The sequence below is a fragment of the Cebidichthys violaceus genome, unplaced genomic scaffold (assembly GCF_023349555.1).
Source record: "Cebidichthys violaceus isolate CVI_PGR_0920_01 unplaced genomic scaffold, fCebVio1.0.p SCAF_54, whole genome shotgun sequence".
Classification (NCBI taxonomy): domain Eukaryota; kingdom Metazoa; phylum Chordata; class Actinopteri; order Perciformes; family Stichaeidae; genus Cebidichthys; species Cebidichthys violaceus.
The window spans coordinates 1056703-1079481 of NW_027176750.1; the positions used below are offsets into that span (position 1 = coordinate 1056703).

General features: G+C 42.9%; 1 protein-coding gene across 1 annotated transcript; it reads left to right on the forward strand.

Annotated features, from left to right (window-relative positions):
- The first annotated feature begins 312 nt into the window (after positions 1–312).
- Positions 313–21137, forward strand: LOC137888441 (TBC1 domain family member 12-like). Its single transcript, XM_068731843.1, has 13 exons — positions 313–1862; positions 8528–8660; positions 11351–11484; positions 12005–12087; positions 12372–12489; positions 12610–12716; positions 13823–13906; positions 14182–14276; positions 14681–14752; positions 14978–15106; positions 15280–15389; positions 15604–15862; positions 15969–21137. The coding sequence occupies exons 1-13, from the start codon at positions 619–621 to the stop codon at positions 16038–16040; spliced, it is 2640 nt and encodes an 879-aa protein (XP_068587944.1). The 5' UTR covers positions 313–618; the 3' UTR covers positions 16041–21137.
- Positions 21138–22779: the final 1642 nt, after the last annotated feature.

Below are 22779 nucleotides of genomic sequence, written 5' to 3' on the forward strand. Positions count from 1 at the left end.
CCCCCAAAATGACCCATTGACATGCCACCTGATACTTGTACTTTGAGTATTTATACAGTTTGGAATAAGTACTTTTACCTAAGTAAAGCATCTAAATACTTCTTCCACCGCTGGTATACATTCTGAATACTTTATTATTAGTATTTTATTAACGGGGTCAATGGGTTTAGGAATCTCTGGTGCAGTTACACGCAGTGACCAGTAGGCGGCACTATAAACCTTTCGGCGAATCAGAGAGCGAGCCGGGGGGCGGGGGAGGGGGGCATGACGTCATTGTTGGGGTATTTTCAAGATGGCGCTGGACTGTGGCCGGAATGCCACTGGTGCAGCCAGCTAAAAAATACGTTGAGGGGGATTTAATGAATCTTCTGTCCGGCGGCGACGTTAGATTTCTTCATGACGGAACAAATACTTTTACTTCAAGACATTAAGAAACTAAGATGTTCCACCCGGCGAGTGTCAGGTAATGCTGAAGGCTAAAATGGTAGCCCCTTCTTCCAAGAACAACAAAACCTGCTGCTGTTGCTGCTGCGGAGCCGCCGGGCCGACCGAGCAGGAGGACTCGTTGCGGGATTTAACGCCCGGGGCCGAGGCTCGCTCAACGGACTAAAAGTGGTAATGGACACGACGAAGGAGAACGGAGGAGGGTCATTCGTCGTCGACTTGAACGAGAACGAAGAAGGCGGAGAGACGGAAGCCGGGAAGGGTCAGATGTATGTGACCGGTAGCGAGAGGAATGTAAACAGAGACGCCTCGGTACAGCACGAGAGGGGGATCATGTTGGATTTGGTCGCGGCGGAGAAGTACCTCCCCGGTCAGATGAGTGGCGGCTGTGTGATTTCGGGGGTCCTGAACGGATTCACCGAGTCATTCGGCCAGGAGGAGCCGACGATGGTCGGAGGAGGAGGGCTCGGCCTCGCAGGGACCACAGGCGCTTCCTGTCCAGCTGTGCTCGGGGGTCGGCTTTCAATGGACCGGCAGCCGCCTGCGGGAGAGAGCGAAGGTGAAACCCCGGATTCCGACGACGTCACCCCGGGAGAAGAGGCCACCGGCAGTGGCTGCATCAGGACTTTCCTCCCCCTCGATCGACTGCCATGCACGGGCAAGCACCAGCGGGACTGTGCGTGCACCGCCGCGGGCCTGCAGCTTCCAGATGTAAAGATGCCGAACGGGGACGTTGACAGTCCGGATGTCGGTTATTGTAAACCGACAGGCCCGCTGGTTCTGGGCCAGAGACTCGGTCTTTGCGACGTGGACTGCGAGGAAGTGAAAGTTGTAAACGGTGGTTTACACATTGTGACCACCGCCGCCAGAGCACCATGTGACTGGTCCGACTCGGACTATTCCCCCGAAAAGGGGCAGGAAAACGGGGCCGGGCCGGGATTTTGTCTGAGGAGCCAAAGCGACTACAGCGGGACATCGGCCTCTCAGTGCCCGGGGGAGAATGCTACAGAACCCGCTCACTTCCTCGACCCATCCGAGGACTCCCCCACCCGGGGATCAAGTGCCAAAATCCCGTCATCCCTCTCCAACGTGAACGGTGACCGCGCGCTCTCTGAACCCAACATCAGGGAGGACGAGGAGGACTTCAGTGACCTCAGTGTGCCCGTGAGGCCGCAGAGTTTGAGGACTAGCTCCAACGTCGTGTTGTCCCTCAGCTGCGATGCCACACCGTTGTCCCCCGACGAGGACGGGGGGTTTTATTTCGGAGATGAGGGGTACGAGGAGGACTTCAGGAACGCGTTGGAAGCGGGTCGCAGGCAGAGCGCCCCGGATAAGCTGCCCGATCTGTCCGAGCAGACAGACGGCTCGGACCCCCAGCTGATGCCAAAGAGGTTCGGCATAGCTGATTTCTTCACCAGGTAAATAAGAGGCGCTCAACCCGTCCCCTGAGTCACTGTACAACGTCAACACACAGCCCCAAACAACCACTACTGTAACCCAAACATACTCAGAGTACCTGGATTATTTTACCCTACAAGGGCCTGTCCTCATCTACTTGCATCTTAAGATTTGATTTTATATAAAATATATAATCCTCACTCCTTAACAGACTGTTTGTAAATACTTTAATATTCTACTAACCATTAAAATCCCTGTTTCCGCACCACTCGTGATCTGTAGGAAAGAAACAACAGAAAGGCAGAAGGTCCACTCCTCTTGTGCATTCATCCCCCTTTTTCCTGTAGATTTTATGGAATGCAGTAGTTGATCAATATGTTTGAAAAAATATACCTGTAATAAGACCTGCACACACACTAAAGCTACAAGTCACCCTGACTTTCATCACGATTTAAACAGTAAAATGACCACATTAAGGACCAACACCTGAGTGGTGAGATCCCCCCCAAAACATACAAATATTACTCTTTTTATAATGAGAGAGAAAAACATATAGACTCCAGATACAATCGAATGTGACGTGTGTGGTTTTTTTTTGGCAGGTTGACTTGTTTTCAGTTGAAATGAAGAGCTGCTGTTGAGAAACTGTTGTGAGGACTCTTCCTCCTCACGCTCACTGCCAGCATGCTTCATTCCTCATATTCTGCCTCGAGCACAGTTACCTCGAGCTTCACCTGCTTAGAACAGAGAGCACAGTTGTTGTTGTTTTTTTGTCGTTTGCGGAAGGCAATATATGAATTTATTCCAGTGCAATCACAGACGTTTGTTCGGAGGGGGTTCGGGTCGTTCATGGATGGATATTTTTGACACAGTGGCTCCACAGCGCTGTCTTCAAATGTCTTGTTTTGTCCGACCGGACACCAGAGCATTGTTCGATGTATTTGCACGATAAATGACTAAATTGATCGTTTCAGCAGTAGCACCATTTCAACCTGTGACCCACATGACTGTAATGCACAACATGTGAATTACCTGATCCCGTTTAAGGAGAGACTTCTGGGTAATAGAAACCCGGGTGGACACCTCACTGCACTGCACATGTGTACAATGACGATGTTTTGTATGTTGTTTGCCTCCATGGCAGCGCAGATACATAGAGTTTAATGTATTGTGGTCAGCTATTACGTTTCCATAACGTAGTTTAACTGATGAATCATAGGGACTGCTTACTAGGGCTGTTTTTTTTTTTCGCCGACTTAAGATTTATTTCGTAATTACGCTCCAATCAGAGCCCGTTTGCATCACGTCACATCCATCCCCGTCAGAAAACGGAAAAGAGGATCGTGACGTTCAGCAACTAAACACATTTGTCCTGCAGAAATGATCTTTTTGTCATTCCTAATCCCTCACACACACGCACACGCACACCCTGCATCCTTTTGTCCACGTGAACCTGTGGACCTCTGCTTCTACAGCAGTGCTGCTCTGCGCCCTAAGAGAGGCCAGAGATACGGTTTCAATTCTATATTTAACACCAGCTTCCGTTCTTATAGCGGGATTAAAGAGGACGTTATCCGGGCGACTTGACCATTTTGACACATATCGGCTTCTTTTCATAGAAAGTGCAGAGCTGCAGTCCGCGAAGGTCTATAGCTGCGTAATAGCTTGCATGTTAATCGTGCCCCAGTTCCGCGTATGTGCGGTAAGTGATACAGCAGGGCTCAGTGAGCGGTGACTCAGTGCAGCCTCTTTCCTCGGGGCTTAGCCCACATCCTCTGCTCCCTCTGCTCCCTCTGCTCCCTGGTTCTGAGGCCGATCCATCACACCGTTTAACCTCCGCGCTGTTGTTGTCTGTCCGCCTGTCAGGCGTGGAAAAACATTCACGTTTTCTTACTTCACGTCACAATCACACATTCCTTTTTCAACAACCACACTTACACAAATATTGTAAACACGCCTTTAAAAAAAAATATGGTATTTTTCTTTGTGTCACTCTTGACATTTGCAGTATTTTGATGCTACATTGTGAAGCCGGAGGTGTAAACATTAAGAAGTATTGCTTTTTTTAACAAATTTTCTTTATATTTTCTCCACCCCCCCAAACAATTGTTAGCCTAAAACAAACAAGAAAGTAATTCAATTAATAAAAGATGGTTTTACTCTGTTATATGTCTCCTTCTACTGTTCCTGATACCGTAACTTACAGTACATGACTGTTAATTAAACATGTCCCGTTTTTTAAACTGTGCTCGTCCTGGACGGAATGTACAGAAACGAGGGTTAGTCTGCCGCACCTAGACCTCGATTGTGATCCGCTATGAGCCACGAAGTCTGACACGCCCCCCCCCCCCCCCGTGCTCACACCGACACCAGGAAGCACGTGATGCCTTTTTTTTTCGGGAATTCGGAGGAGAGTCGAGCAGGTTGTTTTTGAAGCCCGCAGGTAGAACGTGTCGTCTGGTAGCTGAAGTGCTGTTTGTTTCAAACCGTAGAAACTGCAGGAGGGAGAGGTCGCACACCAGGCCAAACGTGACACAAGTTAGTCGAGGTTTAAAATAGGCTCGGTGTACAAGTGGGGCAGTTCACTCTTGACCTACTGCTAATGTGAGTCTTTGGGATCCAGCATTAAATCACAACGCTGGTTTTCTAGTGCTGGTTGTGAGGATAAGTCCAGATCCAGTTCATTTGGTCCTGATTCTGCCCCAAGTCCTTTGATACAGAGTCAGATTCTGTGCTAATTTTAATGATACTTTTGTTTTTCCCCGCAATGCTATACTGTTTCCAGACCTCTGAATTGTCACCCACATCTTAGATTTCTTTAATTGCTCACTGATGGCTGTTGTTGATTGTAGGGATTAAGAATGTGGCCAAGAAAATGTAAAAATATCTATTAAAAATGGCATAAATTAGAAATAAATACCCCCCCATCGCCTCCCAAACACTCGTACTGTCTTGCAGCTCTACTTCAGTTAATGTCTTCATTCAAATTCACACATTTGATCACTGACATTATGAGTGAGAGGAACTGCACCCTGACGGCATTCTTGTAGAAGACGTACGAGGAAGTGAAAGACGGCTCAGTGCAGTTCTGAGAGCCAGAGGGAAATTCTTTCTCCGCGACTACTGATGCAGTAAAATCTTGTGTGGCTGGCAGGTGTAGGAACCGTCTGGGTCTGGTTTTTTTGGGGGTTTGGACGCGGGCCTCAGCAGCTGGCTTGAATGCCACGGCGTCTCAGAGGAAATCCAGACAGACGTAGAGGAAAGAGCCCGGCTGGAAAAGCTCCACGCTGGCTGTGTGGTTCACACTGCTGAGGGCCGGCGGTGGAGGAGATCAAACCAGCTCTAAACTTAACAAAAACACTCAGGAATGCTGCTTTATTTAAACTACAACTATCAGCCTGAAGCAGATTTACAAAACAAAACCTTCACCGTCTCAACGCCAGCTTGTTGTAGTAACATTTTCTTGTTCAAGGTTGAATTTATCCATTTGTAAAATCATGGACATTTCTAATAACTACACTGCATCCTCTCATTTGTAATCAGCCAAGGTTGAATCACAGTGAAATGTGAGAGAAACACAATAATCCATAAACAGAATCTGAAGGCCACCGGCCAAGATTTTGGTCATTGGAAGCGTTCTGGTTTCCGTTTTGTAGTCCGAGTCGTATCGACCAATCATATCTGAGCGGTGAGTGGAGAACAGCAGAGGCAGCGCCCACCGGCTGTCATCTGACCGCTATTACGCTTTTTACCAGCCAAAAGATAAGCTGTTAAATGAGTGTAAACCGGCTACTTGATTGGCTGCATCTGTGAGATTCAGGTATCAAAGACTGCTTCAGCGCAGCGCGGACCAATCGGCTGTCAGCTGGTGGTGTGTGGTTTTTGATTGAAGGGCCCGAGAAACGCATCAACCCATCAGCGATGTCTCTTTCCGATTTTTTTTTTTTTTTTTTTTACCAACGCGTCCTGTTCTCGTTTGTCTCCGCTGATTCCCTTTTGTTCATTTCCATTAGTTTACAAACGCTTCATGCTTTTGGGGAATTAAATTTCCTCTAATCACCGCCGCGGTTAATTATTTACAACCACACATCCTGTGCTCTGCGCTGAGGTTAGATCTTATCACACACACACACACACACACACACACACACACACACACACACACACGTTGTACTCGTGGCTTCTTTCTGGCTCTGCTGAACAAAGCGATGCAGTTACAGGTGTGTGTGTGTGTGTGTGTGTGTGTGTGTGTGTGTGTGTGTGTGTGTGTGTGTGTGTGTGTGTGTGTGTGAGAGAACAAGCTTCTGATCTGAGGAACAGCTCGTCGTAACCGGCACAAAGGGAAACGTGGTGTTTCATGTTCAACGTGCCGGAGTGTGAGTAGTGACAGCCTGACCTGTTGGATCAGACCAACTTAACACGGCTGGCGTCTCATTTGTGTTGAATGCCGACACACCTGTTTCATCTGCATCCACACTCGTCTGGAGTCGCTAATCGTTGCAGGTTCACTGTTTGATCCTCATGTTTGTGATCTTTAGGCTTCCCACAATTACAACACGATAGTCTGATTTGTCATTTGCTGCAGTTGGTGAAACCCAAGACCAAATGAGCAGAAAGTTTAGAAAATAACTTCCTCTTTCCTGTTTCTGATGTGTCGATTCACTCGTTGCGCGAGAAGAAGAGAGAAGACGCTGTCTACTTCTGCTTCATTACATCTCAGAGAGAAAGATTCTGCTTCTTACTTCACTACATTTATCTGACAGCTTTAGTTACTAATGGAAAAGTAACTTTAACTACCCAATTCTATGCAAAAAAACATGTTACGGTTTGCATTATTTGCTGCTTTACCTTTGAATAATTGTAATAGTTAAACGTGTTGGTAGTGATGCTGAGGGTTGGACTGTTGGTTGGACTCAACAAACATTGTGGAAGTGTCGCTTTGGATTCTGGGTAATTGTGACGACATTTTTCCACTATTTTCACAAACCAATCAATCGCTTAATGTAGGAAATGATCTGCAGATGAATCCACGATGAGAATAATCTTTAGTTAATAGTTCAAAATGAGCTCCGCCTCAACCGACTACAGCATTAGCATCCTGCTCTGTTCATACAGCGGTGAGTCTTAACCTGAACAATGGACACAGAAAACACAATTGCAGGATTGTAATTTAAAAGATGCGATTCACAACCGATAATCGGTTGCAACAGAAGAAAGGCAATCAACAAAAACGAACTGTTTCTGCATATTAATATGTGTACATTTCCTAAACATTTAATGTCCAAGTGTTGGTCTTCAGAGGAAGACACTTTGCTGGATTCTCACACAAACACTTAAGAGTGAAGAAAGTTGAGCCAGCAGAGAAGGGAGGCATAATATTTACTTGGCTGTCTGCTTGGGCCACAGCGTGTGTGTGTGTGTGTGTGTGTGTGTGTGTGTGTGTGTGTGTGTGTGTGTGTGTGCGCGTGCGTTCGTGTTCGTGTTCACTTCCTTTTCATAATCCTCCAGTTCCTCTCCCTCCTTCCCTCTTTCTCTTTCCACCAGCTGACCAGCAAACTCTTCTTCCACTGAAACAAATTCAAAACTGATGACCTGGCACCTTTTTTTTTTTTTTTGCTCTCGCATCCTTTCAAAAAAAAGCGCTGCAGCTGCACGACTGTGGTCAGAATGATGATGAGAGATTAATCCCCTTCATTACATCTTCACTCTGTATCGCGCCGCTGCTCATTCGCTTTTTGAGGAAGTGAATTATTTTTCTGCAGCTTTTAAGTCATCAAGAACTCAACTTGGATAATGTAATATATGTCATTTAGAATGAATAATATAACAAAAAGAAAATAAACAATATTCTGAGGTAGTGCATGTTAAGTACCCACTTATTGAAAGAATAATATAGAGATGTTCATTAGAAGTATGCCAATCAAACACCGTGTCTATTTGAGAGAGAGTGAGAGTGAGAGTCAGAGAGAGAGAGAGAGAGAGAAAGAGAGAGAATTTACATGGGGCATTCAAGGAACCTCCGTAAATACATGTGCATATAATAATGTGTTACCTACAGGTTTTCAGTGCATCAACATTAAGTTAATTTAGAAGATAATAGGAACGCTGGTGAATGTTCACAGTGATTTTGGTTCATTTGTTATGTAACGTTTTGTGTATAAATTGTGTTTTAACAACATAAACGTTCAGGTTTTGCGTCGGTATAGACAAACAGATGCTCTTACATGTCGATGATTCATGTCAGTCAGTGTATTTGCGACATATTGTCATTGCTGTGTTGACCGACGGTGGAAAGGTGCAGTTTAAAGCGTCAGCCGGACCCGCAGCACGTGGCAAGTTTTCCGGATGAACGATTTTCCGCTCGTTGCCTTTTGAAGAGACTCATTTGGGATTTTTTATTTTTTTTTTTGCTTTCATGTTTTGATTTGTGGCTTCCTGTGTGGAGACGGTTTCCTGCAGCGATCACATCATCAACACCAGAACTACATTTGGACAAACAGGGGAGAACGTGCGACATGTCACTCCGATGCACAAGTTCTGCACATTAACATTTGATACAGTGAGGCTTTGTGAATATGTGGAGATGTAAACATCCACTTCATTGCCTCCAGTTCTCTTTAAGTTTAACCATATACAGTCTGTTGAAGTTCAGCTGTAATAATGACTCCTTCTGTCTCTCTTTCAGGAGCCTGTTTACTAGGAAATCCAAAGAGCCCAAGGCATTGTCCCACAATGCACCAGGGTGGCGACTGTTCGGCAAGACGGCAGTTAGAGAAGATCCAACCGCAGACCCCGACTCCGCCGTGTCCACGCAGCAGGTCGGCTCTTTAAACGCACCGTCACCGCCGCCGCCATCTTGTCCAGGATGGTGACGCGTGTTCCTTTTTCTGCTTCATGTTCTGCAATAACAAACCAGCTCTGATTCACTCGTAGCAAAAGATATATGGGTTAGATGGAAATCTACTGCGAGGAACAATGGTGTTCGAACCATTGACTCCTCTCCCGTGAGTCTGCCAAAGCAGGGAGGGTGCTTTTCTTTCCTAATAATGGATTACAGATCAGATAACGATCAGCTCTCACAGTAATCGTGTTACAGCAGCGCACACATTGCCTGTGTTAGCTTGATTTCTCTCCACCTGGTTTTCCTGTCTACACGGTTTGTGTTTTAGACTGTCGGTCAGGCAAACTTCCCGAGTGTTCGTGTCGTTTATGTTTTTGAAAGGTTTTTGAACATAATTATGGGTAAAGTCCAGATGCTGCCTTGTATTTCTGTATTTCACCAAAGAAGTTAAAGGCTATAAATACAGTGAAATGCAGCGTGTCATCAACCCTGTGTGAGATGTGCCATTGGTTGGCTTGATGGTGTGTGTGTGTGTGTGTGTGTGTGTGTGTGTGTGTGTGTGTGTGTGTGTGTGTGTGTGTGTGTGTGTGTGTGTGTGTGTGTGTGTGTGTGTGTGTGTGTGTGTGTGTTCGTTCCAGAGGCTAATGCAGTTAGCCTGCATCTGTTTACGGGCAACATGGTGGCTGGAAAGAGACTGTTAAATAGATTTTCTGTGTGTGTGTGTGTATGTGGTCGCTAGGCAACTTCCACACACTGCCTGCAGCTGAGGATGCAGATCATTACCAACCACGCACGCACGCACGCACGCACACACACACACACACACACACACACACACACACACACACACACTCAATTCAACCCTCTATCCCCCACCTGCTGCGGGTATAAGGTCTTGCCAGCAATGCCACGCATACACACTCAAACACACACAGCTGTTCCTCTGCTGTCGTCTAGAGCAGGTGGTATGCTGACCACACACACACACACACACACACACACACACACGCTGCAGTGGCGGCTTCGCTTCTCTCCCATTGAATTTAATTAGAGGAGGTTTGATTTTCATATCGGACAAACACAAAAAAAAAAAAGCGCTAAGTGTGTGACACAGCTGCTTCCAGACAATCCTTCAGCTGCAGGCCTTGGCACACAGACCCGTCTTTGCTGCAGTAACCCTCGGTGAAGACGGCAAAATCCCCGCGATGCTTATTTGAGCTGCGGGGAGGATGTGTGAGCTTACTGCGTAGTGTGAAGGACTGAAAGCCGACGGCGCTCACAGCAAACCGTCTGGCGGCCGCTGGCCTTTGCGCTCGCTCAGCTCACATGATGAAGGAACCGGCCAGATGTGGTTTGGCTTCAGTCGGTTTGACACGTCAGACACAAAACTATGGAGGGGGAGGTGAAAGGCTTACTTCATTTAAACGGTTTCCTTTGAATTCAGGAATTACTACCAAGGATTACTGCCAAAATGACAATCCCAACTGTGATTCTGATCATGTAGTAATCCTCATTATCACCGTGATTAATCCAAAAGTGATTTCTGCAGTTTGCGCGCTTTTTGAATCTTAATGCGATTCCTCTGCAAACGGCTGTTTAATACACTCCAACTAAAAGCATGGGGACCCACCGCAGACCCACGACAATACAATAGGACGCTCCATGACCTCATTCTCAGTTATCAGAAACCAAGAGGACCCGTGAAGGTCTTCAGATCGTTGCATTCAATAATATTTTTGACTACAGTGTGCTTCCAACTTCGTGGAATGGTTTGTCTCTTTCCTGTTTCAACATGACAACACGGCAGTGTCCCCATGCTCAAAGCCAGCTCCGTAAAGAAGTGGTTTTCCTAGTTTGGTGTGGAAGAACTCGACTGGTCTCCATAGAGCTCTGACCACATCCCCCGATTCCCCATCCAACGCCTTGTGGGATGAACTGAAACACGCCTGTGATCCAGACCTGATCACCCAACGTTGTTGTTGTTGTTGTTGTTGTTGGACGTCACTGATGAGGTTGTGGCTGAATGAGAGCAAATCCCCAAAGGCAGGTTCAATATCTGGACTGAAACCAGAGGCTGCTAGAGCAGCTCAGCAATGCTCACAGTTTTAGAATGAGAATGTATTTGTAAGAACTCTGTAAATGTTACACAGCGGCTTTCACGATGCAGTTAACTCCCTTTAGGATGTCCCTGATGTTATACATGTGACTCTCACTTCGTAGTGAAACTGATGACAAAGCAGCACCGGTTGAATTTTCCATCGTCACAGTCAGAGAGTGAACTCGTTCTCCCTCTGCTGGCGATGCTCAGAGCTCAGCGTATGAAAGGCTTGTTGTGCTGTTGACCCGCAGCTGTCCCGCTGCTCTGAATGAACTGTTTATTGTGGCGTCGCTTCGACCGTTAGGCCTCAGATACACGAGTTCGCATGGACACAAACGTGGACATTCATCAAGCAACCTATAGGCCTCGTGCGTGCACACGTGCACTCGTACAACAACGTGCACACCACGTACATGCTTAGTGGCTTTGATGGTTGCATGACCACACACACACACACAGATGGCGATTTATTCAGATTGACTGATTCTCTCTGCAGAGTTTTTCCTTCAAGAACGTCTTCTCTGTGTCTAAGCTGATAAACATTTGTCTTTGTGTGTGTGTGTGTGTAGTGTCCCCAGGAGGAGCTGGAGGAGGACTTGGGTTTGTCCTCGTGTCCTCAGCTTCCCTCGGCTGCAGGGAGAAGGAAGAACCTGGAGTTTGAGCCTCTTTCCACCACGGCTCTCATCCTGGAGGACCGTCCAGCGTGAGTACCAGTCAGAGACACGCGTGGAGCTCAAGTTTCATCTCCCACTGGTTCAGTCTGAGACAATGTGGCTGATGGTGGTTTTCATATTGATTTCACACGTTATTGACTCTTACTAACTGCCACAGTAGCCTGAGTTAATAAAAGGTTTTTAATTAGGATGCAAACGGATCAAAACAAATGTGGATCTTGCTATTATTATCAGTCATAGTTTTTATTGTTCATGTCATTGTCAGTATTTGGCTGGGCTTTATTGTAGATAATGTCTATAGGATGTTTCATATACTTTTACAACATGACGCTGACAAAAAAAAATTCAGTTTTCTGACATTTTATTGACAAAATCGATTAATCCTGAAAATAACCGCCAGATCAAATGATAATGGAAATGATCATTAGTCGCAGCCCTTAAACACTTTAGTTCTCAGTACTTGACATGGCATTTTCATACAGTCCATGCTTAGTGTCAAGTCATTTGTATTTAAGTGCACAGTGTCTGACTCTGTTCTCTGCATTTCAGGAACCTACCTGCCAAATCTCTGGAGGAAACGCAGAGACACAAAATGGAGTACGATGAGATGGTGGCAGGAGCCAAGAGGAGAGGTAAACGCAAAGAGCAAACGTCAACATCTAATTGCAACCAGCGTCTAAAATTGCCAAGATTTTCCTCACCTGAACAATCTTGCTCACTTTATTTGATGCAGAGTCATTGTTCTGCTTTGAGTTGATTGGCTCAGACAGGTAGAGAGTAGCCAGCAGGGACAAAGTTAGTCAACAGGAAGACTAAATGCAAGCAAAACCTGTCTTTCTCTCTCTCTCTCTCTCTCTCTCTCTCTCTCTCTCTCTCTCTCTCTCTCTCTCTCTCTCTCTCTCTCTCTCTCTCTCAGAGATGAAGGAAGCCCAGAGGAAGAAGCGTCAGATGAAGGAGAGGCACAGACAGGAGGACAGCATCTCCAACGCCATGGTTGTCTGGAACAATGAGATCCTGCCGCACTGGGACACCGTGTACGTCTCCACAGCTCAGTGTGTGTGTGTTGTGTACACAGTGGGTGTGTGTTTTGGTGTGCAGCGTGTTTATTTTTCTCATTGTGTTGTGTGTGTGTGTGTGTGTGTGTGTGTGTGCAGGAAGGGAACAAGGCGGGTAAGGGACCTCTGGTGGCAGGGACTTCCTCCCAGTGTCAGAGGACGAGTGTGGAGCCTCGCCATCGGCAACGAGCTCAACATTACGCCAGGTACAAACTGATACACACACACACACACACACACACACACACACACACACACACACACACACACACACATTAAATACACTCTCATTATTGTCAGCAAATCTCATGTTCCTACCCAAAACAACAATGAATTGATCATTGTGTGTGTGTCAAAGCATGATATAGCTTCTTATTCTGTGCCATAGAACTCCATTGTTGTCCAGAAACTCATCTATGAGCCTCACCTTAATTACCATGAACACACACACACACACACACACACACACACACACACACACACACACACACACTGTAGTTTATTTTGCTGACTAGAGCACCAAATATGGATTAATCCGCAGCTGAAAATAGTGTACAACAAATTATTTCCTCCTGTTTGATTGATAAATACCAGCTGTTGAAGTAAACTTAAATACAACTTTATATATTTATATATATATATATATATATATATATATATATATATATATAAAAAGATTTCAGTAAACCAATGGACTTGGAGCTGAGAGCCACAGACAGAAAGTCATTCCTCACTTTGCACACCCTCGAGTCTTTCCTCGCTTCCTCTCCTCGTCTTACTCCCTCCCACATTGGATGCGAGGAAGACGCACACAAAAAGAGAGGAGTCAAGGCAACTTGGAAGGCATTTGAGAAAATGAGACATCCATGCTTTAAAGCCGTCATTTTGAAGCAATGACAATTCAATATGACGCGTTGCACTGCTATTGCCTCATACAAATGCCAAAAAGACTCCCGCAACAGGATGCACCTGTGCATCGTAGCTCAAAGCCTCTTCTCGCCTCGAGATGCAATTCAGGAATTGAGTCCTCCTATTTAGATCTCTCTCCGGGTCACAGGCAGGAGGACGGAGGAGACGAGGAGGCAGAACATATAGAAATGAGAGAAGCCCTTGTTCTTTTTATGGGATTTGTTGACAAAATACAAATATAGAACCAGACATATCCTTTAACTATAAGAATATAAAATTGAAATATGCATGTCTTTCAATGTGTGTGGCTGTGTGACGGCCTGGCACCATTACTGGGATGTCTGATTTTTTCTGTGTCAAAGTGAAAACCTGATTCACGGTTTGTGTTTTCCTCTTCGTGTAGAGCTGTATGAGATCTTCCTGTCCAGAGCCAAAGAGAAGTGGAGGAGCTACAGTGAAACCAGTTCAGTCAACGACAGTGAGAGCGGTACGACACATCACCAGTCTGAATTCTTTGCCGGCTGATCAACTTATTTACTATCGCTGTAGTGTAGCTGCTGAGTATCATTCATTGTTTACGACACTACTGGAGCTTAACAGGAAGAATGTGTACAATACGAGGGGCTGGTCAAAACTGTAAGACACGACTAATCAGGTCTGAAATGAGCCTCACAGTCAACCTGAAGATGTGCCGTAAAATAAAAATGTACATCTAAAGTGAAGAAAGACGTTAAAACTGTCCCTCGTGTGTTTTCCTGTCAGACGGAGGGGCGTCTCTGGCTGACAGAGAGTCCAGTCTGGACCTCATCAAACTAGACATCTCCAGAACCTTCCCCTCTCTCTTCATCTTCCAGAAGGTATTTATTACAGCTGTACATCTGTCTGCAAGGAGTGTGTGTGTGTGTGTGTGTGTGTGTGTGTGTGTGTGTGTGTGTGTGTGTGTGTGTGTGTGTGTGTGTGTGTGTGTGTGTGTGTGTGTGTGTGTGTGTGTGTGTGTGTGTGTGTGTGTGTGTGTGTGTGTGCTCTTGTATTTCTATCATTGTGAGGACAAGTTAGTTTTAGAACTTCAGAGTGTGAATGTTTTGTCTAGTTGTCACCTTCTGTGGGTCGGAGGAGGAGGAAGAAGAGGAGGAGGAGGAGGAGGAGGAGGAGGAGGAGGAGGAAGATGTGCTTTCAACTCAGTTCTGACAACCTTTCAAGAAACTGGCTCTGTAATTTCTTTTTTTTATTAAAATCTTAACGTTGTCTTGTCTCTCTGCAGGGTGGTCCCTACCATGACCTCCTCCACAGTGTACTGGGGGCTTACACCTGTTACAGACCTGACATTGGCTACGTGAGTTTGATTATTTGTCCGTTCTCAAAACAATAATAGCGGATATTTAATTGTTTACAGACAGAATTGAACTGAATTAAATTGTATCCTGCAGGGTTTGAACGGTTTCTTTGGGTTTTAGAGTGGCCGTAACAGAATTGTACATTAAAGACATTTAATGTACCCGTTGCAAAAATCTCCCGTCTTTCATGCTGATCCGGAGTCTGTGTTGTTGTGATGTTTCAGGTCCAGGGAATGTCATTTATCGCTGCTGTGCTGATCCTCAACCTGGAGGAGGCCGAAGCCTTCATCACCTTCGCCAACCTGCTCAATAAACCCTGTCAGATGGCCTTCTTCAGAGTCGACCACGAACTGGTACGTACACACACACACACACACACACACACACACACACACACACACACACACACACACACACACACACACACACACACACACACACTCACTCACTGTTATCTATGTTCCTCATTCGGTTCACGTCTGACCCAGTCCCTCATCTCTTTACTCTCTCTGTCTCTCTGTGTCAGATGTTGAAATATTTTGCAGCCTTTGAGGTTTTCTTTGAGGAGAATCTTCCTCGTCTCTTCAGCCACTTCCAAACCAACAACCTGACCCCTGACCTCTATCTGATCGACTGGTTAGTTATTAAATACTCCATTATCAAATATACTGTATTTAGATGTTTTAAGCAAGTAAAAGTATGTTTTTTCTTCTATATTATAAATTGTCTAATTGACACCTTTTCCTGATTTTTTTGTTTCCAATATACAGCTCCCTGTAAAAAAGCAATAAAAAAAAAAAAAAGCCTTTGATTTTGTAAAGTAAAAGCACGATTCTGTGTCTCTGTCCAGGATCTTCACTCTGTACAGTAAGTCCCTCCCTCTGGACGTGGCGTGTCGCGTGTGGGACGTCTTCTGTCGGGACGGGGAGGAGAGCTTGTTTCGGACGGGGCTCGGTATCCTGCGCCTGTTCGAGGAAGTCCTGCTCCAGATGGACTTCATCCACATCGCCCAGTTCCTAACCCGCCTGCCGGAGGACCTGCAGGCACACACACTCTTCACCGCCATGGCCAACACACACATGATCAGCAGGAACCGCCGCTGGGCTCAGGTCAGCGTCACACGCAGGGAACAGGGCTCTGAAAAAAAAAAAAAAAAGACTTTCAAATGAGTTTTAAATACAGAAGTAGATATTGATTTTCTCCGTTTCCTCACAGGTGTTTTCTGCATTGATGAAGGATGTAAATAAAGAGACGGACAAAAACTCCAGCCCGGCTTTGAGAAGCTAACACTAGCCACCCTCGACGCTAAACGCCACCTTTTCTTCAAACTAATTGTCAAACGCAAGCTGTGAAGGTTGAAGCTCATGCTTCAGAGCCGCGAACTTCAGAGGAGAATGCGAGCTCGCCGCGTCGTCGCTGCTAACATCCGAGGTTAGCTGTGAAGCTTGAAGCTACGTAGCCTGAAGCTAAGCCTTCCCCTCCAGAGGCGATCGCTACGAAGCTTGAAGTGAACACGAGCCAGCCGTGAACGTGGAAGCGGAGGTCAGAATTCTGTGCCAGAGACGAGCTGCTGGTCCCTGCGCACGTGGAAGGAAGAACCGAAATCTTTGTCGGAACCAGAGCGGGAAACCAAAGTGGTTAATTCTAAACTTTTAACGGCCATCGTCAGTATTTCTCCAGCGGATTTCGGAGAAGCGCCTGTTGTTGTCAGTGTACCAGCCTACAGAAGCTGAAAAATGAAAACGTGACTTTCAGATAATATTCTGTTATTTCACCTGCAGACTGGGAGGGAATAGTCACACGCTTGTGGGGATTCTGCCTCCCTGTCGGGACACAAACACCACAAACACCGAGCATTGCGCCCCATGTAATTCTCCTAAAAGGCTCAAATTCTCATCGTCGGTGCTAGCGATTTTCTAAAGGCTTCAAAAAAGGACCTCTGTGTTTTAATTATTATTATTGTAGCTCCTCGTAGGTTTTGGTTTCACACTATTATTGATTTGCATTTTTGGCTTGAACTCTGGATCTTAGAAATCATGGAAATCTGCAGTAGCATGGCTGATGCTGATATACTGGATGTAGCTGATAAATTATCCTCCCACTTTAATATTCTAGCTTTTTTTAAATGGTCATCTGTAGGCAAAAAACGCAAGTTTGGGTGGGGACAAAAAAAAGAATCGGGGGGGAAATGGAATCATTTTGTACAATGTTCTGATAATTACTAAGAAATCAAATCTCATCAGTGATCTTAAGTACAAGCAGACTAAATATGTTGATGTATTTACAACTCTGGTAGAGTGACATGAATTCATGAAATGTGGATTCATATTAATTGTTATCCATATGAACCTTAAGTGTAGGAGCGCGTTTTAAAATCAGTGTTTCAAGGATCCAGATCTATCAGAGAACTTTATATGTGCAGCAGCGATCTACATCATGGGAACACAACTACACAGAACGAGCTCAAACTAAAGAACCGGGGCGTTAAGCGCCTCATTGTTTCCTCTCTCTCTCTCCGTCATTAGAGGGAGTAAAACTAGACGACCAAGATGAACTGGAAACAATGCAGATACCAGAGCAACAATACTGGCTTGGCTTTTTAGCTTTTACTACTTTCAGCTCGAGAACGAAGCTTTTTAGTCTTTGCAGCAGAACTTTATAGTCGCTTGTTCCGTCGTCTGTGGAAAAAATGCAAATATGTATTTCAGCAGCAGATTGAAAGTGAATATTAACTCTTAAAAAAAAAAAACACCTGCTACATGTTACAGCATTTTCATATGAGGAAATGAGAAGTTTAGTATTTTTACATAATTGCGTGGGAGATGCTTCATTTTAAAACGTGAGGTTTTGCCTCAACATAACGCTCTCCTCCATTGTAAAGAGTCTGACTGACCTCACAGCCAATTAATCAATTAGTTGATCTACAGCTACTTTAATGATTAGTTAATAGTGACGTTCTCTGAATCTTCCGAAATGAGACGATGGATTGATTGTCAGAATAGTTGCAGATCAGTTGTTTAGAGCTGAAACGATAAGTATATGCACAGAAAATAACTCCAATAATTGAGAAAACAATCTGCAGATTAATTAATGATATAAAAAAAAAAGTCAATAGTCACAACCCTGTATGCAGTGTTAACCTTTAAAGGAGGCACACTCTGAGGTAGCTATCATGCCTTTTTAAAAGCAACTTTACAAGTTCTCTAAAAATGCTGAATAAAGCAGCAAAGATGGAGTTATCTTCCTGTTCTAGATCGAGCAGTGATTCCATTTATTTAATCTGGATTATGATCTCATAGACAGTATGTCGCCCCGTCAGGCCTTTTGGCCTGTTGAAGTGCTTTACGTCACCTCCGTGTCCGCTTCGTCACTTTGTTTTTAGCACTCCTTTGATTTACACACACTATAAGCCTTCACCTCCATTTCATCCCTACCTCTCGATGACCATTCCACACACACACACACACACACACACACACACACACGCACTACTGATGGCGAATACTTTCCACTTACCTACCAGCAAATGAGCAGGCCTTAAACATGTGGACCAAGCAGCCACTTTGTAGTTTTCTCACAGTGTGAACTTCCACGTCGACTGCAGCTTTTATCGGTGGTTGAAGCGGAAAACTCACTGGAGACGACGAGCAATCCTGGAGGAAGAGGAGAGGAGGAAGAGGAGGTGGGAGGGGGACGAGAGAGGGAGATGAGAGGTTAGGTGAGGGAGTAAGAGGGGACATGGTTTTATTTATGCATTTCTTTAAGTTCTCTCTTAGGTTGTTGTTGCTACTTTGTTTTTCTGTTCATGATAACTACCCAGTTCTTCCTCCTCCTTTTATTTCAAAGGCAACGAGCGATTTCCTGCAGAAAATGCAAAATGTCACACTGTGTAGGGCGATACAATGGCTATACTTACATATTAATACTCTGAGAAACAAAACTAGTCAAGCAAGAAAGTTTTAGGAAAGACAGTGGGATGTGTTGAGGGTCAGAATGTCTCTCAGCCGAGCTCTTCCTGTCCTCCAGGTTGCATCTTTTCTGGTTGAGTGTTTCTGCGTTGCACCAGATGACTCCATGATAATAAGGGTTTGTTGTTGTACATCAACCAACCAGAAGCCAGTATTCATGTGTCCAAGCTGGTATCAGTGTTGTTTTGGGGGTAAACTCACCATCCAGCTGAATTGTTTGTGTTTGTATGAACTGCCAAACGCTGTGTTCATCGAATCAAGTAGACCAGATGTGATTTATGTGTTGTTTTTTTTTTGCTTTGCGCTCCATCAGAAAACTACAGAAACGTCTGCAAACTCTCACTTACTTTACACTAAGACACTCATAACCTCTCAGCTATTCAGGGAGTTAACTCGGATAGTGTTGTGTTTTTGAGTCAGTAATACAGGTGTTGGAAGCAGCATGATTTCATACAGTTAAACATGCATAATAAATACATAATAAACGCATGCATGTCCCAAAAGTTGAAGACGAAAAGCTGCAGTTTTCACTGGCGTCCCGTTCGTTAATCAGTTACAAACAACACTTTCTCAGTTGCTTCAACACACGACTCATAAAACACCTCCAATGAATCAGAGAAGGCAGTATACAATAATAAGCACTTTGTGAACATGAGCGGTTTATTTTAACAGGTACACTAATTACACTGAGCGCAATTAAGCTCAATAATGAACTTGCAGTATTATGTTGGTTTAAAGGTAATAAAATCCTATTAACAGGTTTCTTCTCCAGGTTTCCATTAATCCTTATTTACAACATATCTGTGATCTATGGGGGAGTCTGTTATCATTGTGTGCCTGCAGTCTTGTTTGTTATAGCTCGATGGACTTTTTCCCAATTTTCAGTTTGTCTCGTGGATCCTGAGAAGGTTTTCGGATACAAAAAATTATCTCAACCCTTAAAATTTAACTTCAAAATGGGCAAAATTGGAGTTGCATGAGTCTTAGACAATGATATCCATTTGCCACCCAAAAATATTCAATCTGTATCATTATTATTCATAATAAACAATGTGGAATTCAGTTGTATTTGAATTGGTTTTGGCCAAAAATCACGCTTAATATCCCAAAATGGAAAATGTGTTGGTTAAACACGTTTAATTTATTTTAAGTTCTTTTTTTTCTTTTTTATTTAAGGACGATCCAGATATTTTTTTGATTTATTTGTTCCAGTATTATGTACTATATGCTATATGAATATTTGTTGTGTCAATAAATTACAAATAGTTTCTCTGAGAATGTAATTTAATGTTACACCAGAATGGTAAAAGGTTCTACAGGATTCAGAGCATTGATGCAGCAGCAGACAACCATTAGCTCTGTAGAGACGTAGTGGAGTAATGTCTACCTGAGCAGGGAACAAAGTCACTCTCCCTCTGTGTTGTAATGCGACTTTCTCTGTGCTTTGTTTACATAGCCACGCTAGCCGTGCATTTTAGTGCATGTGAGTGTCTCTCAAGCTAATGGCTAGCGCTCTGTTAGCTCTGTTAGCCCAGCTAGCTCTATTAGCTCTGTTAGCCCTGCTAGCTCTGCTAGCTCTGTTAGCCCTGCTAGCTCTATTAGCTCCGTTAGCCCTGCTAGCTCTGTTAGCTCTGCTAGCTCTATTAGCTCTGTTAGCCCTGCTAGCTCTATTAGCTCTGCTAGCTCTGTTAGCTCTGCTAGAACCTTTAGCTGCTAGCCGCTGGCTCAGGTGTTGCCATGTTGAGTCACGTGGAGGCAACAGATTCGCTCTAAATCCTGTACAGAGAACCTTTTATTAATCAAGACATTAAATTAGCAAATTATAACTTAAATGTTTTCAGACTGTTTCTCAGTATCCATCATTCTGACTGGACAAATGGAAACAAATGACAACTGTTGAAGTAAATGATGTTCCAAACTAGACAAATGTATTGATGATGAAAGAGGCGACTGTCTGTGTGTTTGTACTCCTCTTCACGCTTTCAGACTCCTCATTTTGGAAGAAAAAAGTGCAATATGGTCTTGTTATTGTCTTGTAATTCCAAATACTCCCCCAAAATGCTCAGCAGGTTTGTTTAACGTTCCCTCATCTCGTCTCACTCCAGATTATTGATGAAATAGTCACACGGCTGCAAAAGGAAGATGAGATTAATTAGATATTTCCCCCTCATATGTTCCATGTACTCATTTTATTTAAGCTTCATCATCGCTCTTAGTTGTATTTTTTACTTTAATGTAGATTCATTCAGCTTTTTATGTTTGTTTAATATGTGTTTTATTTTTATTTTGTCAAATTTCAGTGGAAAGTTGTTTTCATAATGCCTTACAGGTGATGTAAATAAACTGTAAAAAGTGTTCTTTCTTTTCATATAATGGCCACTAGTTGAATGTGTAAATAAATATCTCAGCAAACTGACTCCTTTCTGTCATTTAAATCTCAACTTCAGCAGCATCAGCTGACGGCCACAACACATAATGCTACTATTACAACATATACTATGACTTTTTTATTGCATAATATATTGTGACATTTTATGATATACTCTACTTTGTCATTTTGAGACTTTTCAGGACATTCTGTACAACATTGACTGTAATGACATACCATACTATGACTTTTTTAATGACATTTTGTATAACCAACTACATAATAATTTGATTCTTTATGACAATATTTAACAAAGTATGATTTTTTTTATATTTTTTACATCATAAAAAAAAATGTTCTTCATATTTTTGTGACCCACTATACTATGATTTTATGACAGTATTTTACGACGTACTAAACCATGACTTTTTTATGGCATACTATACTACAACTTTTTCATTATAGTTTTATGCAACATAACTGACTTTTTATGACTTTTCTTATGACATACTATGCTATGACTTTGTTATGATATACTATACAATTACTCATATTTTTTTCATGGTACATACGATACTGTGACTTTGTGACATTTCTTAAGACATATTATAGAATGACTTTTTATGAAATATTCATAAACTAAATCATGCCTTTTTATGAAATATTCATAAACTAAATCATGCCTTTTTAAATGATATTTTTATAACATAAAATAACATCTGATGATTTAATGACATTTTGCTATGTCATGCTATAGTGTAACCTTTCATGACATTTTTTATAACATACTATATTACAGTATTTTAATGACATACTATACTACGAGTTTTATGCCATACAATAGTATGACTTTGTTACATTTTTTACAACAAACTATAGAATCAATTTTTTCTGGCATTTTTATGACATTTTTAAAATACGATACTATGACATTTTCTGAAATTTTTTAGCCATATTGTTGTATTATTTTTTTTAAAACTGTTTTTAACATATACTATGACTTTTTTTCGACAAACTATTCTATGACTTCTTTGATATTTTTCAGACTTACAATGCTCGTTTTTTATATTATGGAGCTTTTTCAACATACTATACAATGACTTTATGAAGTTTTTTTATCGGCACTATTCTATGAACATTTGTAAAAAAAAAATTGACATACTATACCAGGGCCTTTTTGACATATTTTTGTACTATGATGTTTTCTATGTATTTTTTTCCATAGTAGTTTTATGATGTTTTTTGACTCAACACAATTACTTTTTTGATATTTTTTTCAACATACTATGCTATGGATTTTTTGATACCATACTATGATTTTTTATACTTTTATATAATTTCTTTTACAAACTATTTTTTTTACATAATATACAATGACCATTTTTTTTACATAATATACTATGACCTTTATGATGTTTTTTTGAATACCATATTATGATGTTATTTGACCTTTTTTGACATACTATACAATTACTTTTTTTCAACATATACAATTACTTTTTATAAAGATTTTGTGACAAACTATACTATGAAGTTTACTTAACTTTTTGACATGCTATTGTTCTTTCTTTTTTTACATACTATGATTTTTTTAAAACCTTTTTTTGACATATTATACAATGACTTTTTTCGACAGCATTTAACAACATATTTGCTATTTTTTTAAATTATATTTTTAAATAATATATTA

Excerpts from the sequence above, each read along its gene's own strand:
- LOC137888441 (XM_068731843.1), top strand. The coding sequence starts at position 619 with ATGGACACGACGAAGGAGAACGGAGGAGGGTCATTCGTCGTCGACTTG. Across the intron at positions 8,661-11,350 it reads CCGCCGTGTCCACGCAGCAG|TGTCCCCAGGAGGAGCTGGA; the intron begins GTCGGCTCTTTA and ends GTGTGTGTGTAG. Across the intron at positions 11,485-12,004 it reads ATCCTGGAGGACCGTCCAGC|GAACCTACCTGCCAAATCTC; the intron begins GTGAGTACCAGT and ends TCTGCATTTCAG.